This window comes from Fundulus heteroclitus, chromosome 4 (assembly GCF_011125445.2).
Source record: "Fundulus heteroclitus isolate FHET01 chromosome 4, MU-UCD_Fhet_4.1, whole genome shotgun sequence".
Taxonomy (NCBI): Eukaryota; Metazoa; Chordata; class Actinopteri; order Cyprinodontiformes; family Fundulidae; genus Fundulus; species Fundulus heteroclitus.
This window is the reverse complement of record NC_046364.1, coordinates 31,473,127-31,491,342: the sequence shown is the minus strand read 5'-3', so window position 1 is coordinate 31,491,342 and position 18,216 is coordinate 31,473,127. Positions and strand designations below refer to the sequence as shown.

Sequence of the window (18,216 nt, the reverse complement as noted above, 5' to 3'; positions counted from 1 at the left end):
CGACAAGCGTGTTTAGTATTTAGTGACCGTGACTCAGCCGGACGCCGGCATCTGTGAGACCCCCTTAAAATTTCACTCAAAATCACGAGAGCTAGTTGTCTGACGTTTGAGTCAGACGACTATGATGCCCACTCCCACGTCTTCTAGAACCTGTTCTGTAACCAAGCCTTGGTAGACTCTGAGATGTATTTGGGTTCTTTGTCCTCTTTCAAGGTCCACCGACAACCAAACTTACATTTCTATCATAGACGCCCCGACGTTTTGGCCCAGAATTTCCTGACATGATAAAAAACCCATCTTCCCCACCATATGCTCCAGGTTTCCTGTGCAACAGGAAGCAACGCAGCCCCAAGGCATCACTGAGCCACCACCATCCATCGCTGTAGCCACGGTCCTCTTTTCAGTCCATGCTCCTATGCTTGTCCATCGGCCGGAAAAGTTGCGGTTTTAATCCTTCACTTCCCAGAACAGGGAACTGTTTTCCTCTTATTTGGGAGCAAATTGGAGCTGACTAGTGGTGTATGCTTTGGTTTATAAAGTCATGTTCACGCTCTTGTGACGTAAACGTGTCGTATAGGTGTTGTTAAGGTTGTGTTTGGTGTCGCCTCTGGTTTCATTATTTTCAATAAATCTAAAAAATTTAAATTCTGCTTTACAAGGTTCACGGTGTACCAGAGGCAATTAAAACTGCATCACCATCAAATATGAAGTACCTTTCGCAATGAGAAGTTTCTGTTCCATTCTGACGGAGAGCGTCTGCAAAAGAGGTCAGGCGCGCGTGTGTGGGCGGACATCCTGACCAATTTCCCGCAAATTATGAGTTTATGCAGACTAAACCTATTTGGTGCTAGTTCCTCTTTGCAGACCTTGGAGGAACGTGGCAAACCGCGAGTAGTGGAAGGCACTGTGGCTTCTACTCCACACCAATCTGTTGATTCCAATGGCACACATGATTGGTGTTTACAACCTTAAGTTAAACCATCCGTCTTAGTCAGGCCACTTATCCTCCCAGTAGCCGCTGTTGAGGCAGATGTCAAAATGAGGTGATAATTCCCTGATGGGTTTCAACATGTTAACCAGTTTCAGCAACCACAAATAAGGCTTCTATAAGGTTTGTTACGCTTACTTCTGATTTTACATATAATATTCTGGAAACTATTCTACTATGGAAACCTTTTGGACATGTTCATGGTAGTACAGAGAACAAAGAACAAACTTGGACAAAGGAAGAGAAGCAGCCAAGCGCTACTCATTAAATCCAGCTAATTAAGTGATTTGCAGCTGGTGTGGCAACCTCTGTAAATGTAGGGGTGGCAGCGTGCAGGCGTGTTTTAACACAATGCCTGCAGGTAAAAACCCAGGAAGCAATGATATGACCTCAGGGGAAGCAATTGTTTAGTTGCCCATGTTAGGATTGTTTTGCACATCCAATCTGAACTCCATCATACCACTTTTCATTTAGCAGAGAAAAGCAATGTTTACAAACGGAAAGCATTCAAGATAGCTGCTAAGCACGTTTAAAATAAAAAAAAAGGCCAGATCATGCAATCCACAGTGACACACGTATACCAGAACCTCGAGGCCTTGCGTACTGTTTTATGAGCCGTGCTCAACAAGTATGGAGCTGCGTCCAAATGTTGCCAGGAATGAAAATAATAAAAGCAGCGCTCCTGACGTTCGCAAAGTTGCATCTGAATGACTTCAGGACTAATGTCTTTTTGACTGGGTAGACCAAAGTAAAGATGTTTTTTTTATTTTTTGGTATGTGTGTGTGTGTGTGTGTGTGTGTGCAACCACACCATTAGAGCACAAACATCTCAAACCAAAAACTGAGCATAAGGGTGGAGGGCTAATGATGCGCTCTTGTTTTGCAGGTTTATGACTTGGGGCAAATCACAGGGATCAAATCCTCAACAAACTTCCCTGTTTACCAAAGTATCCCAGACTCCAATGTGAGGCCATCTGTCCAACAGCTGAACTCATATGAACTGAAGCTGTTGTTAGAGAGGAGTGGGCCAAAATTCCTCTACAATGATGTTAGCGACCGATGAAGTCATGTAGAAAAAGGATTACCTAGAGTTATTGCTGTTAAATGCGCTTGAGAAAACCTCCTCTCTGTGTTATTATATATGTTAATGTGTGGATGCTGTGTTGCTCAGTCTGAGAGTGAAAACAGCCCTGTCTGCACTGCTGTAAACTCTGGCAACTCCGACAATAGACTTGATCCCACACACTGTGGCAGAGATGGGAGCAAAAAACCACACTGGGAGAAGATTACTATTCTAGATATTGTGCGATGCTGACTGCTACGAAGAAAAGTATAGGAGCAGATACTCAAACTATCCTTAAGCACAAATGTCAAATTGCAAAATATTAAGAAACTGGTAGGTATCAAGGTATTTAACAAACAGTGTTAAAAGGAAATGAAATTGCTATCTATAACGTGTGTGTGTGTGTGTGTGTGTGTGTGTGTGTGTGTGTGTGTGTGTGTGTGTGTGTGTGTGTGTGTGTGTGTGTGTGTGTGTGTGTGTGTGTGTGTGTGTGTGGTTAGGCAAAGAGGTGATGCTGGGCAGCCTAGTGTGTCATTTCCGGGAGGAAAATGATAGCAAGTGATGTTACCACTTCCTTCAACATCATAGTGATGTGTCAGCAGAAAGAATTGCTTCTTCATTGTCTTTGCTCCTAGAAACGGGTATAAGAAGAGTTACAAGGAGAAACTGAGAAGAGGAGGCAAGAAGAAGACCAACACAAAGTGAGTGGGAGTGATGGTTTTCTGGGTCCAGAATCACTTGATATTTTCAACCAGACTCAAACTAATTAATAAAGAAAACATGCCCAACTAATTTGAGAAAAGTGTTATGGAATTATTTCTCATGGGAAAAAGAGACAAAAAAAAAAAAGACAAAAAAAAAGCAGCCACGAGGCTTGTGGAAACTGTGGAGGAGCTGCAGAGAGCCACATCTCAGGTGGGAGGCTGCAAAAAAACGTTTAAAGGGGGAGGGTGTTATATGTTTAATGTTAATGTCGGAAAAAATATGGATTCATATTAAATGCTCAGCTATACACAACTGAAACCTTAAATCTATAAAAGTAGAAAATTTTTTAAAAAGAAGTTAATGGTTGTTAGCTTCTTCTAAACATCTGCTAAACACGTGGAGACACATTAGAGCACGAATATGGAAAACATCCAGGGAGGCCACTTCAAAGCCAGCACTACAGACGTCCCTCTCCCCGGACACCTCTACCAGATCCTCTGGGGGACAAAGACCCTGTTTACATGATGTTTTCAGATGAGAACGGAAAAGTTTAGTAGCGTTTGTGCTGTTAATTTACACGACAACTGAAAACAGGTTCCTAATGATTAGAAAATGTCTCCGTTGTTGTGTAAACAGGGAAGACTGGATTTTTCTTACAGGGAATGCCTGGCTCATGCACAGTATGACAGAAAAAAGTAGAAACTGATGCACATATGCACAACATAACAGATCCCCACAATTTCAAAAACCACAGAAGAAAATATCAATAATGGCAGATAGTGGAGTCCTGCCAACTCTTTTGAATAATCAAATTTGCTGGTTTTATAGTTCAAAGTAGCCTTAAGCAACAGTTGAACCTGGTCGTCTGTCCATAGGAAACGTTCAGTAAACTCGCTAAAGCTAAGAAAGCAGAGCACATCAGCCCAGTTGTGAAGTCCTTATACAGGCTCCCTGTATCTTCATTTTAAAATACTTAAAACATTGAATAGATTAGCATCTAAATACATTCCAAAATAAAAAGGTAGAAAAAAAAACAACTGGACTTTTATTCTGAAAACGTCTTCAGCTCAGAATAGAAGTCCAGTTGTTTTATTTTTTAACCTTTTTGTATTGATCATGACCCGGATGACTGAGAATCTTCACCAACCTAAATGCATTACAGACTTGCCGTCAGTGTATCAACCTCCCAGACCACCCACCTCTTCTGATTCAACCTACTACTCTGTATACCTAGAACCAGAACCAAACACGGAGAAGCAGCATTTAGTTCCTATGCTCCACTCATCTGGAACAAACTTCCAGAAAACAGTAAAAGTGCTAAAAGCCTGAGTTCTCTTAAATCAAGATCAAATTTGTTTAGGATGTAAAATATCATTAGTTCAAGTTTGTAGTCCAACTGTTTTTTTAAATCATTAATATTTGCATTTAGTCTCTATTTTCCTAATAATTATGGCATAAACAGGGCTATAGTCTCTCCAGCGTGTCCTGGACCGCCCCCTGGGCCTCATCCTGGTGAGTCGTGCCTGGAGCGCCTCCTGAGGAAGGCATCCATTCAGAAAAAATGCCTGAGCCTCCTCGGCTAACTTCTCTCAGTGAGGAGGAGCAGCAGCTCTACACCGAGCCGCTCCCAGATGACAGAGCTCCTCACCCTATCTCTAAGGGAGGGCCCGGCCACCGTGAATAGGAAGCTCATTTTAGCTGCTTGTATCTGGGATATCATTCTTTAACTCATGACCCAAATTTCATGACCATAAGTCATAGGAATGTAAACCAATTGGTACATTGATAGCTTCTCCCTTCAGCTCAGCTCTCTCTTCACCACAACGGTGCACCATATGCGTTACCTTTAGACATGACCAGCACATTCATCGGATCTCCCCGTTGCCCCGTTGAGCTGTTGTGGGAGCAGCTTGGCCATTAGGCCAATCCAATCAGTGGGAGGTGCTTCAGGGAGCACAGGACGACATTTCCTCAGATTACCCAAACAAAATTACAACTGGAACCTACAAATAATTATTTCTAATCTTGTCAATGTCTTGACTTTATTTTCTACAAATTTTGCAACTTATTTGATTAATATGTTTAATATTAATCAAATACCTCCCCTTGCCTCCCCTGACTGCACGTCACTGCCTTCCTCAAGCTTCTCACAATTTGTTTGTTGGGATTTTGTTATGTTCCTCCCAGCAGAATTTGTGTAACTGAGTCAGATTTTTTAGATTACCTTGCTTACACATAACTTTCAGCCCTGCTCTCAATTTTTCAATGGGACTAAGTGATGGCTACAACAAAATATTCACTTTGTTGTCCTTCATTAACTTTGTAACTAATTTGACAGTGTCTGTTTAGAAGATCCATCTGTGCCCAAGCCTTGACCTGCTGCATAATGTCTTCAAGATGACATTATCACTATCGTGTTATTTTTTTGATGGTACCAAATAGTTTGTAAAGTGCACCAGTTTCTCCTGCAGCAAAATACCACCCCACTGCAAAAAGGGAACTAAAAGTAAGCTAAATTTTCTTAAAATTAGTATATTTTCCCTTGATTTGAGCAGCTAAATAAGACTTTATTTGCCAGTGGAATGAGTATTTTTACCCCTAAAATAAGATAATTAGATATCACGCACTTGAAATAAGATGATGAAGATGAAATATTCTTATTTTAAGTGCAAAACTCTTATTCCATTGGCAAATAGTCTTATTTGGCAGCTCAAATCAAGGAAAAATACACACTCATTTCAAGAAGAATTTTACATACTTTTAGTTCCCTTTTTGCAACATGACACTATTATTTCCAGTTTGGGAAGGTGTTCTTAGTCTTGCCAAACTTCCCACTTTTTCCTTCACATGTAATGATGTTCATTATGGCCAAACACTTGAATTTTAGCTCCATCAGACCTCCAGACACATCTCTAAAGTCATGCTCTTGGTCTCTGAGTGCATTTGCAAACTAGCTAATCTGGCTTTTGATGATCCTTTTGGACTTTAACCTTTTGGCTTCTTCCTCTCTGAAGAGCCTTTGGGTCTATGTCAGTAAAAGACTTGTTTCACTGTGGATACAGAATACAGACACATACCAATGCACTGTTCAAGTCTTGTTGGATCTCTCCTCGGCATTTGACACTGTCAATCATGAAATCTTGTTAACTAGACAGTACATATTGGTTGGTACGCCAGGTTGTGTTTTAGCATGGTTCTCTTCCTATTTTTCGGGAAGGAGTTTTAATGTTTTGGCAGTCCAGGTTATGTCTGACTGAAGATTTGCTGTCTGGAGTGCACCAGAGCTCAGTTTTGGGCCCAGTTTTGTTTTAATGTTCTATTTTCCCCTCTTAATAAAGATAATCCAGGAGTTTGCTGATGTGTCCTATCATTTATTTGCTGATGATATTTAGCTGTGCTGCTCCTTTAAGGCCTCTGAATTCCAGAAATTGACCTCCTTAATGAACTGCTTTGTGAAAATGAAACATTGCCTACCTGCAAAACCTCAGTTTTGCAGGTAGGCAATGGCCATTTCAGGGATCAGAGTATATGGGTGATCTGAGCTTGTCTACTAAGTCAAGCCTTATAAATCTTAGCATTATCTTTGACAAAGCAATGTCATTGGACCATCAATCAAAGCAGCAGACAAGAGATTGTTTCAACCAGTTGAGGAGAATCTCTAAACTAAGAACTTTTGTCTCCAAAGGTGATCTTGAGCTGATTATCCATGCATTTGTATCTTATCGTATACACAACTGTAACAGTTTATTCTTTTGTCTGAACAACAAGGAGCTGTCTCTTCTGCAACAGGTTCAAGATTCTGCAGCTGATTGCTGACTCGCACCAACAGAAAAGCTCATTTTACTCCCATTCTAAAATCAATTCACTGGCTTCCAGTTTCTTTTCATATCAATTTCAAGATCTTTGTACTGACTTTCAGAGCTTTGCATGATCAGGCTCCCTCCTACATCAGAGACCTGTGATGTCTATGCTCTCTCCCTCTCGCTCTCGCTCTCTCGCTCTCTCTCGCTCTCCCTCGCTCTCCCTCTCTCTATTCTTCTTAATTTTTATACCACTGGAATACTATCTATATTTTTGTGTAATATTTGTAAAGCACTTTGTGACTCTCCCTTGTCTATGAAAGTGCTATAAATAAACTTTACTTACTTACTTATCAGCTACAGCCAGTATCTTCACACAATCTTTTGACGTTTGGGAGTAAATATTTTACACATAGTTTTGTAATCTCTCAGACAAACAACTGTCTGCTTTATTAACACTATGATTGCTGGACATTCCCAGTTTCTTTTTGTTTGTTTTTTTACATTCATAGGTATATGTTTGTTTGTTTTAAAGGAAAAAGTGTAGATACAGTTAACATAAATTATGAAATAAGAATTATTACATATGTTCTCACATAAACTATGTCCGCCTCATGATTTTTCAGCACCCCCATTCCAGGCCTACTAATTTTAATGTTTCAAGGCATAGGGCGCTAGACTGATGAATATGTATGTAGGTTTTTAAACTTTTGGCTTCCATGTGACTTCATGCTGGTCTTTCAGAGGTTACTTAAACATTATTCACTAGCCAAAGGCAGCTCTCAGTACTTTTGGCCAATCAGAACTTTTTCTGTCATTCTTCATCCACAACAAGACAGGAGAGAATGGCACAATTAATTAACAAGGTAATTATTTCACAATGCTTTTGCTGGGGGGGAAAATAAATAGATAAAGGAAGTTCTTACTGGATAAACTATACTTAAAAATCCAGCAGCTTAAATATCTGCAGCAGCAGATATTTCTCTTTATTCTGGCATTTGGCAAATAGAAAGTATTCTGTTATCTGAATTTGAACTGGTTTCAACTAACAGGGAAGCAGGAACATTAATTGCTTCTCTGCTCAACAGTGTCTAAAACCGACGCTGAAGTTTTGACGTGTTGATGCAAAGTGTTTCACTTCTGCGTCACATCTGCATTTTTCCTAGAAACCTGAAATCATGGGAAACGTAAATGTAAAAAAAAAAAAGGAAACGAGGATTTCACAACTCTGACTCATAAGGACAGCAAAAATCCCTTGATTATGTCAATGAATAAAATAAAATAAAGTAAACTGAAAAAAAATCTGAGATAATTTCTGAACCATACGCGTTATCTCAAGTTTGTTTTCTTCTTTTTTTTATGAACTGGTGGCCAATTGAGTCCACTTATCGCTCCCTTCTCTTTCCTGTTATCATGGAGAAGAAGAAAAACACACAGATTGAATCTTGGCTTCCTATCTTCATGGGTTTCCTCAATTAAAGAGCGATATTTGGTGTCTAAGGTAAAAGTTTCCATTGAGGATGCTCTGACCAAGAAGAAGAGGCAGACTTGAGGAAACCATGACGCACACGGAGGGCTGAACTGTTTTTACGGGGAAATTTGTCAGCCTGAGGTATTCACATATAGTTTACACTTCTGCTCCTCCTCATTACGCAGAGGCTTCGGCTCAGAAAAGGAGCTCATTTGCATCGTCTTATTTGTTAAACAAAGTAGTTGGTCAAATTTAAAGGATGAAACTGATTTTTCTTCTCGCTGTGACCTGCCTCGCCTTACATAACGGAGAAGGTAGGACCATTATTGGAATTTTAGCGACTTCGCCGCTCTTTAGCGCGCAGAAAGAAGAGTTGGTTGTCCTCCCGTATGCGCAACTTGCGTCGCAAACAAGAAGTATACGCGGTTTTAGTTTGATTTCATGTTAATTTATACCCAAAACAATATTATAAAGTAAATGTGCGCTACTTCAAACGTACATTTAGGGGTTTCCTGGGGAGGAAAAGAAGGAACTGCTTTGATTCTCTCGTAGCGCATTATTTGCGCAAGCATAATTGGATTACTGTAAATTTACTATGACTCAGTTTCCCCGTCTCCTCAATAAAAGGGGACAAAAACTTGGTAAAAACCCAACCACCCCCCCCCCCCCCCCCCCACACACACACACGCTGACAGCCTATCTTACAACAACATGGTAAAAAAAAAAAAATATATATATATATATATATATATATATATATATATATATATATATATATATATATATATATATATATTACGCTCATGCCGCCGCCTGATCTAGATCACGATGAAAACGGAAAGAGCAAATACGTTTCAGGTTCCGAGTTAGGTTTCGATGCAGCTTGTTGAGATCTGCTGACCTGCAAGGGAAACATTTTTTGCTCTCCCCGTCAAGAGAATGGAAACCCAGTGAGGAAATCCCTAGTAGATGTTATTTACCTAATATGCAGGAGGGCTTTTTACACGTCATAGTCTAAGGAATAATATACCGTTGTTGTTGTTTTTTGGTGAACTTTGTAATAGAGTGCCACTCAGCAGAGAGAACCAAGAAGTTTTATATTAGTTGCTGAAAGTATGCACCATCTACGAAAGTTAGATCAAATAGTCAAGTTCATATCGCTCACTTTCTAAAGTTAGACAACAAATCAATCAGAACTAGTGGCTGACATTTTAAACAGAAAGCGGGCCCAAAATGTAAGCAAACTTTGCGACTGCGTAGGTCCTCCTGTACGCCTGGAGCAGAGGCCTATAGGACAGAACTGAGTTCTCACCGGACACGTGGACAAACGTGGACGCCATGAATGCTTTGTTCAATGGACTCGTAGTATAAAGCTAATGTTTTAATTTCTGCTGCTTGTGTCTGAAAATAAACCCTCTTGTGACCACGTACACCTGTGTATCAGTGTACTTTAAGAATTACGGAGATAAACGGTCATCTAATCTCACATGTAGTTAACTTCAGAATATATACTGCAATCTAGAAAGTTCCCATCGAGGGATGTTTTCATCTCCGTTTTGAGCGAGGTGACTTTCATAAAACATGGCAGATCATGACCTCTGATCAAACCAAACTAACTCGAACCGACGTCTGACCTAGAAATATTTGCACAACCACATTTCCAAGCACCACGCGAAAATAGAAAATCACTCAAGCTGGGTACAAAATGTCCCCTATGGCTGGAAGAAATTGATGCATGGTTGATATGAGATGTCTTACTATAGATGGCACCATTTTATGCCTGAAAAAGACCCAAATTCCATTTTTCTGTGGTTGCTTATGAATGAAGAAAAGCAGAAAAAAGAAAAGCAGCTCAAGCATGGACAGTATAAACAGGACATGAGTGGTTCTTAGGGTTGGAGGATGTCGGCCCCAGATTAAATTCTGTTTGGGTCACTGTTCCTTTGGCACCAGTATTAGTGTTTTGCAAAACATTTGCAGGCACTTTAATGTAAAATCCCTTTTTGTTTTTTTGAAAGGATTGCCTCATCCATGCCTAAGATTTGTCAAGAGCCACGAGGCTTGCATAAATCGTCAACAGACTGCACACATGGATCAGTGATGCAGCACATGGTGTGTCTGAGGATTGGACCTCAGGTCTGTGTGGAAATACAAATCCCGGCCGTTGTGGCGATGAAACGATTAAAAAACAGTTTGTGCAATTATAAACCGAACAAATTTCATCAAGGGATGAGCTCCATCAGCAGCTTGCGCCACAATGTTGAGAAAAAAAACGGAGATGGTGTTACTTCCTCTTCTAAAACACAACTAAAGAGAATCAATAAAGGACCAGTAAACTTAAATTTTTTTTTCAACTTGTTGCACAATAATGGGGTAAATGTTTTCTATGATACGACAAGCAAAGTGAACATTTGTGATTTTGCTTTTGTAGGAGCACCGATGACAGCTGTTTATAAGTTCCTGAGATGTAATCCTGAAGGCGGCAAGGCCAACTGCGTGACCCAGCAGACCCCCGAGATGCCGTGGAGTCCAGATCTCCCGTCCAAGCTGCCAGCTTCTGACGCCAAGTACCTGTGAGTATTCTGCATCTCCGAGGATGCTCACACCTCGGGTGGGCAATGCGGTTGTAATTACAGGTTTCTTAGATGAGGAAAAGCCTCCTTTAATAGACGTAAAATCATCAAATTAATTAAAAAAATCGCCGTACAGTGCAGCTGTAGGCCAACTGTCGATGTGAAATTTAGAAATGCTGATGTTGCATTGGATCTTTTCCCTTGGTTAAAACACTGCTCTGGCCGCCTGATCTCTGTCTGTATGTGTGTGCACATTCACATGATCTCTGCTTGACAGTGGATTTAAGTGTGAGGTTCGTGGCCAAGAAAGGCAAAAATAGAGGACAACGTGGAGGGCTAAAGAAAGAGACAGGCAGGAAACCAGAGAGGCTAGAGCTGGAGTAAAACAAAGATTTCAAGAGCTTGTAGTTTATTTCTGATTGCCACAAAGATTATGAGTATTTACTATTTAAAGAGGTCGATCTGAACCTTTTTTTTTATTTTATGCAATCCAACAGTCTTTATACCAGAGATTATCGATTCTATATTTTTTTAAACTCTTAAGTGCCCAGGAAATATTCAGCTCTTTGTTTGCTATATTTTACATCAAATTATTTGGAAATAGAAGATGATTAGATCTTCTGAACATTAAGAACCCTTAAAATGCTTTTCACTGTAAATGTCGGTGACAATGTTGACAGAGATAGTAAAGGAGTTTTTTTTTTTAGGTTGTTGTAGAAAATAAACGTAGGCAGCAAATTGTGTTATGGTCGTTTAAATTTTAATATAAGTGTGAAGTTCTAATAAAAGGGACTTTTCTTAAAGTTTTGGTTCCTGCACATATCAGTTCAGAAGCTGTCTCTTTAATTCATAAAGCTTTGGGGGGAAACACACTCCTAATATGACTAACTTTGATGTTTCTGTCATATCTAGGGTTGTGTTTTTTTCCAGTCTAGACTATGTATATCATTAACTTGTAATTGTATTATCTTGTCACTGGAGCTTGATGATGGTGTGATAATTGTCGTGTGAGTCATGATATTTGTCATTTGAGAAATTATCACACTTGTACAGCATTGTTTAGATCATAAAGCTGAACGATAACTCCAATGATCAGTGCGCCTAGCAAAGGTACCCGTGACCCATGAACCTTTACTTTTCACATTTAGTCACGTTACAACCTCAACGATCCGCCATTCATGTGGGGGGAAATCTGTTGGCAATTAGTTCTGCGCTCCAAATCACACTGAAAGGAAAGCTACTGATGAAAGAAAGCATTAGGATCTTTTGTTTCCCACAAGTCATGTAGGCACTACCAAGAAGATGCTCTGGTCACATGAAACCAAAACTGAACTTTTGGGTCTACATCCAAAAGCTAAATGGGATGAAAAAATGACAACTACACCATCCTCACTCTGCAACACGGTGGCGGTGGCAGCATCAGGCTTTGGAGAGGATTTTCTTTAGCAGGACAGGGTGGCAAGTGGGACTTGATGGGACAATGGATGAAGCTAAATACAGGACAGTCGAGTCAAAACACGTCACATTTCAGCAAGACAACAACCCTAAACATAGAGACAGATCCATAGCGGAACGGTTTAGACTAAATATCTGTGCGTTAGCATGGCCCAGTCAAAGTTCAGACCAAAATCCAATTTAGAATCTGAGCGAAGACTAATAAAATAAAACGTTGTCCGTCCATTCTAACTAAGCTGAAGTCAATGAGCTCAGAATAATAGGCAAAAATTTCCGTACCTAGTTCTGCAAAGGAAAAATATCCTGAAAGGCTGATGCTGCATGCTAGACAATATAGGATCGCTTCAGAGGACATGTATTCATGTCTTCATCAAAGATACAGCATATTGCTTTGGTGTTGCAAAACGTTAAACTGCTTGGAAGTTTAGCAATTATTCACTTCCACGGCAGCAGCGTCTATGAAAACCTTTCATAAACAAGTCAACCTATCCTACTTCAAAGCCTGTTTAACATTTTATTATGTGTTCTGAAAGGAGGTCCTTTAGAGTTTACACGAAATGGTGAATAAAATCAGAGTAAGACTTGTGAAGGAAAATTAATTTGATCTCATTCAAAGCAGTAAAAGAACCCATCCCTTGGCTCTATGTGTTCTAACCTGCTCTCTCTACAACTTTCTAAAGTGTAATTGCTTAAAACGGTTAATCAACCTTCATCTTAACTCACAGTTTCCTCTTTGTAAATTCCCCTTAACCGCCAATCTTTTTCTGATACGACTTTTGCCGTTTGAAGAAGTATGGTTCTGAAAAAACAAGAAGCACAGACTACATTTTGTTCTGATAAGATTCAAGATTTAATCATCAGATGTATAGAGCGCACTGTGTCGACTACGGTGAAAACATGTAAAACCAAGTAACATTCAGGGGTATAATCTCACAGCAAAGCTCTACAAGTAAGGCAGACCGCTGTCCCCAATAATGATTTAGATGATTACTGTTTGGTTTGGGATTTTTTTTCCCCCCTCTGTGGACCCTAACTAAGCCTTAAATACCTACATCATCAAGCCTGCTGTGCTACAGGAGCTCCTCAGAAATGTAAAATCAGATTACAGGTCAGGAAGTAATCCAGAAATGTTTAAGGAACGTTTGTTAAACTACTTTTCCTAGAAGATTGCTCTTCTGGGTAGTGTTTTCTGACCTCCATAATATCTGGAGCCCGTCAGAGCCCTTCAGCTCTCCACGGCTTCTCAGCTAACTTTGCACAGGAAGTCAGAGGAAATGTTTGGAGGAAGTGGGCTGCAACGCTTCGTGGGCTGCTGCTTCTGGTCTATTGTTTCATTGCTGCGTATGTCCCAGGGTACAGGCAGATACTGAAGCTTGAACAGCAACAGCTGAGTCGTGTAGAAACATTTTGCTGCAACGGAGGAGCAGCGCTTTCAAAATGTTAAAAGGAAAGGCCGCTTCTTCGGTCTGTTTTTTCTGAACTTTGCCATATTTACTTCTGATCGAATATCTCCTTGATTTACTAACAATAGCATGCACTAATACCTGCACCTTAAAGTCAATTAAATAGCTAAACTGCTAAATTAGGCTTCCTCTTCACGGCAGGAGTCTGTATCCTCCACAATAAAACAACATTATTTTGGTCTATGTATAAAAAAAACCAAATAAACTTAAACTTCCTGTTAAATTTGTGTATATGCATATTTTTTGTCTATGGATTTTAAAACAGGCTTAGATGAGGTGCATCATTTATTAATGTATACTGATGTCCTTTTTTTCATTAGTTATGGTTCTTTTTTGGCTGCCACTCCCTGCTCCTGTCTCAAATGATACCAAGATCATGTTTATGCATAAAAAGCTGAGAGTTACAGTATTTTGGAATCATGGATGCTCAGTTTTTCCAAAGGCTTAAAAAGTCTGTTCTAATATTTAAATGAGCTGAGTGTTGCTATATCGGTACTTGAAAACAAGAACCTACTGACTATGAGGTTGTTTAATACCTTCAGTAAGACGGATTCTGAGTCTCAAGTTCGACCATACCCTAAATAAAATACCAGAAATTTTTTGTTTTTTTTGTTTTTTTTGTCATTGCTTTAGTTTTGACATGCCAGCCCAAGATTAGTACAGGCATCCCTTTCTGGCCCCGCCTTACAAAGCTTTCTAGAGCTGGCCCTGTGTGTTAAAAGGACAAAGCACAAAAGAAAAGAAAATTGTTTTCTCAGTTGAAATAGATCCAAGATTTAGTTAGATGTTAACAGGAGTAAACATAAAAATCCACTTAATTTTCATAATTTTTTAATTTCTTGTGACAATGATAAGAGATTAGTTAGTTTTCTCAAATACAACTGCTGTGAAAAATCTTTTCCCTCCATACAGATTTCCTCTGTTTTTGCTTTGTTCTCATCCTTTATATGTTTCAGATCATTAATCACGTTTTTTTTTTTTTTTATCAGACAAAGATAACATGAATCAGCACATTTTAAATAATGATGGAGGAAAAAAAACATGGTGGCGGCAGCATGGCGGTCCGCTGCGCTGCAGAACATCTGGCCTTAGTGACGGATCCACAAATTCTTGTCCCCACCTGAAAACTCTGAAGGAGAATGTCAAATGATCAGTTCCTGACCTTAAGCTTGGGTGACATAGCGTAACAATGATCAACACCACCCAAGCTAGTTCATCTCTGAAAAGCTAAAAAAACAAAACAAGGTTTTGTCTAAATCTGGGTTTAAATCTCAATGCGATTCTGCAGCATGGCCTTAAAATGGAGCTTTATGCTTAAAAACCACTTAATGTGGCTGAATTAAAACAATTCTGCAAAGAAGAGTGGGACAAATTTCCCTCACAGCGATGTAAAAAAAAAAAAAAAAAACAACCTCATTAAGAGTTTATCACGGACACAGGATGGCCGTTGCAGCTGCCAAGGGCGGTGGTACCAGTTACAGAAAATGGATAAGGATGGTTTGATAGCTGTTTTTCTCTCTCTCTCTCTCTTCATAAAAGTCTGATCTGATATACGCTGATACATTTAATTTAAATGTGAGAAAAACAGCAAAAATCTGTGAGTGAACAAAAGTTGGAACAAGCACTGCAGCATCTGAGGTCCCTTCAGCTGCGTCATGTAGGAGGAGATTTTAATTCAAGACAAGTTGTGTCATTATCAGTTTTAAGAGGTAGTCAACATGTTTTCAAGCAACACAATTTCCTGATGTCTATCGAGTACCCCCCCCCCTCTTTAAACACATTTAAGCAAATCGCCAAAGTTAGATGAAAGGCGTAGAAGCACAGTAGCAAACATGCTAGTAAAGGAGCAAAAAAACGGAAATCAAAATATCTTTAAAAGATTCGCGTGAGAACTTAAGAGTCATTTTTTAACCAGGGCTGATAAGCAAAGTGTGGCTAAGCAGTGGCGTTTACACTTCTCATTAATGCCTTTCACCCAAACTGCTCATGTTTCAAGTGTCAAAAACATGGCCTTCCTATTCCTGTTTAGTAAAGTATATATAGTGACTTCTTTTCTACAAAACCTTTTAAATTTCCTCATTTCTAACGTCTGTTGGATGGCTGTGAACTTTAGACGATTCGTCTTCTGCTTGGTATTTTACTAGGAGCTGTCTTAGTGGAAGATAAAATCATATTCTGTTGTGCTATAAAAAGCCACTCTGCTGCAGGCGAAGCCCATCAGACAGACCTGCAGCGACCGTTTGTACTTCATGTAGGTGCCGTCTTACACGTATCTTAAAAAAACAACCTCCTTTTAATGACAGCAAAAATAGTTGCAAAGCTACTAAATTGTCCAGCGACTCGCTTATAAAAAGTTAAAAGAAAAACCTTAAAAAGGACCCCTGCACTTATAAGTCCTGCAGGCTCTCGGTTTTGCTTGACATGAGGAACAATCTTGATCATGGCAATGCTATATTGACATTTTGTCTAAAAATAACCTAGAAAAAAAGTGTTTTTGTTACCTCTGTTCCTACTGAAGCAACGTAAGGGCAGTAAACTTTTAATCTACAGTGGTGCAGTCAAGGGAAAATGAACTCGGGTGGTGTGTGTGTGCAGGCGGGTGGGGGACACAGGAAATAACATTTGGAGCCGGGACGCTTTGAGAGCTGTGGACGGCAGTGCGAATTGAGCAATCAAGTGAAAGAGCATCTTGCTTTTCTCTGTCACTTTGTTAAAAAAAGCAAACATAAATCGATCGTGTTCTTTGTTTTCATCCTGAAAGAGACAGAACAGAAAGCAAAGTGAAAGAAGGCCAAACATCTTTTCTCAACGTGTGGCTTTAACTCTGTTTGCAGGGAGGCAGAACCAGTCGAGGGCGAGAGTCCGTCTAGGGAGGAGGAGGAGGAAGAGGAGGTGGTGGAGGAGGAAACACCAATGAGGAGCGAAGATGGGGAGTCCCCTTTGTTCGTAGAGGAAGGCTCTGGCTATGAAGGTTCAGCAACAGATTACATGTCTTTCGCCGATGAGCCCACAGGAGCTGAAAGTGAGACAGGCTCTGGGGATTCTTGGACAGAGTCTGCTCAACCCCAAGGTATTTTATTTTAGTTTGAAAGTTGGAATGTAGTCCGTTGTTTTTTTTTTTTTTTTACTTTTTGTTGTTGTTGTTGCTTCACGTGGCGTGATCCTTCATTATGTTCTTATGTCTGCAGGTGGAAATAAGAGGAGGTCGTCCTCCGGTGGCTTTCCAGGCGGAGAGGCAAAGCCAACAGAGCAGGACCTTGAAGAAGACCATCTGCTGAAGATGTAGACGCAAAGAAAAGTCGACCATTGTAACACCCCAGCTAGATAGCAAAAAGTAATAGTACATCACCACCTGCTGGAGAGAGATTGAACTCACTGAGGCCACATATCTATTTTGGATTATATGACTAAAAGGGTATTTTTTATAATAGGAAATTTTCATAAGAATCTATATTGTTTGCAAAACAACGGCTGCTGTTTAATATTAAATGCCAAAAAGGTCTGCTAGTCAGTGTACATTTGAGGAAGTCTAGTCTGTGCTTTGTCAGTATTTTTGCAATTTTGTGAAAAAAAAAAAAAAAACAACACAAGAATTTACCATGCTTTGATGTAAAGACATGCATTTAAGTCATGATAACGCCAGTGCAATAACATACTCTTTTTTTTTGCTTATTGCTCTTTTTCAGGCCACTCTCTTGTCATTTTTGAAATGATTAACATTCCTCAGAGAAAACTTATTTATATTTTTATTTCATCCTGATCAGGAGGGCATTTCAAATTATTCTAAGTGAGCAAAACCTTGTGGACACAAACCCCTAAAGAAAAAAGTTAATGGGTTTACGATGCCGTAACTGATGTGAGCTTGAAAATTGTACAAGGAATACACCAGCATTTCAGCCAGTATCTGTATATTGTTTTGATTTATTTTACATCGCTTATTTCACATTGCTTAATGTGCATTTGAAATACACCAGTCAATAAGGGATTTAATAAAAATGTCTTACAAGGGTGTAATGTTTTTTTTTTTTAAATATATATATATATATCAACGGTATTTTAAATTTTCATTGTTTCTGCATTTTTGTCAGTGCTTTTAAGTTAGGTAATATAGCATCACAATCGATGGACTGGAAAAGCAATTGATGGACTGAAACTTTGTGTGATTTGGCAATAACAAATGCGGGGGAACAAAGATCAGGAGCGGGGTTCCTCAAGGCTCCATTCTCAGACCACTTATAATCAATTACTATGCATAAGTTCGAACGTGGGAATAGATCTATACTAACTGCACGCAACTTAATATTTCTAAGGCACCTCATGACCAAAGTCCCAAACAGTGAGAGTATTATTATTATTATGAAGTGGATGGGGCAGAACTTCATCCAGGCTAAAGCAAAAACAACAAATCCTTGATTTTGGTCCCTAAAAATGTTGGAGATCAGCACTCAGTTAGCCTATTGTGTTGATTTCTTTGGAAAAAAAAAAAAAAAAAGAGTTATTTTTAATGTTATGAACCATCTGGACCCCTCAGAGCATCAGAAATCTGTTTACTTACTGTTTCCAGGACCAGAATTCAATTCTATGCTCTCTTGAACTCCCTTAAAACCTGAGATGTGCAGAAAATCTTGACTCGTCCAAATGAATACTGAAAACATTTTCTGCAAAAGTTAGCCGTCAGTCGGAACTAATATTTTGTTT

At 39.5% G+C, this 18,216-nt stretch overlaps 1 protein-coding gene across 1 annotated transcript; it reads left to right on the top strand.

Annotated features, from left to right (window-relative positions):
* Positions 1 to 8,182: 8,182 nt before the first annotated feature.
* Positions 8,183 to 17,529, top strand: srgn (serglycin). Its single transcript, XM_036136390.1, has 4 exons — positions 8,183 to 8,341; positions 10,459 to 10,600; positions 16,353 to 16,588; positions 16,707 to 17,529. Exons 1-4 carry the CDS (start codon positions 8,287 to 8,289, stop codon positions 16,802 to 16,804), a joined length of 531 nt encoding a protein of 176 aa, XP_035992283.1. The 5' UTR covers positions 8,183 to 8,286; the 3' UTR covers positions 16,805 to 17,529.
* The last annotated feature ends 687 nt before the right edge of the window (positions 17,530 to 18,216 follow it).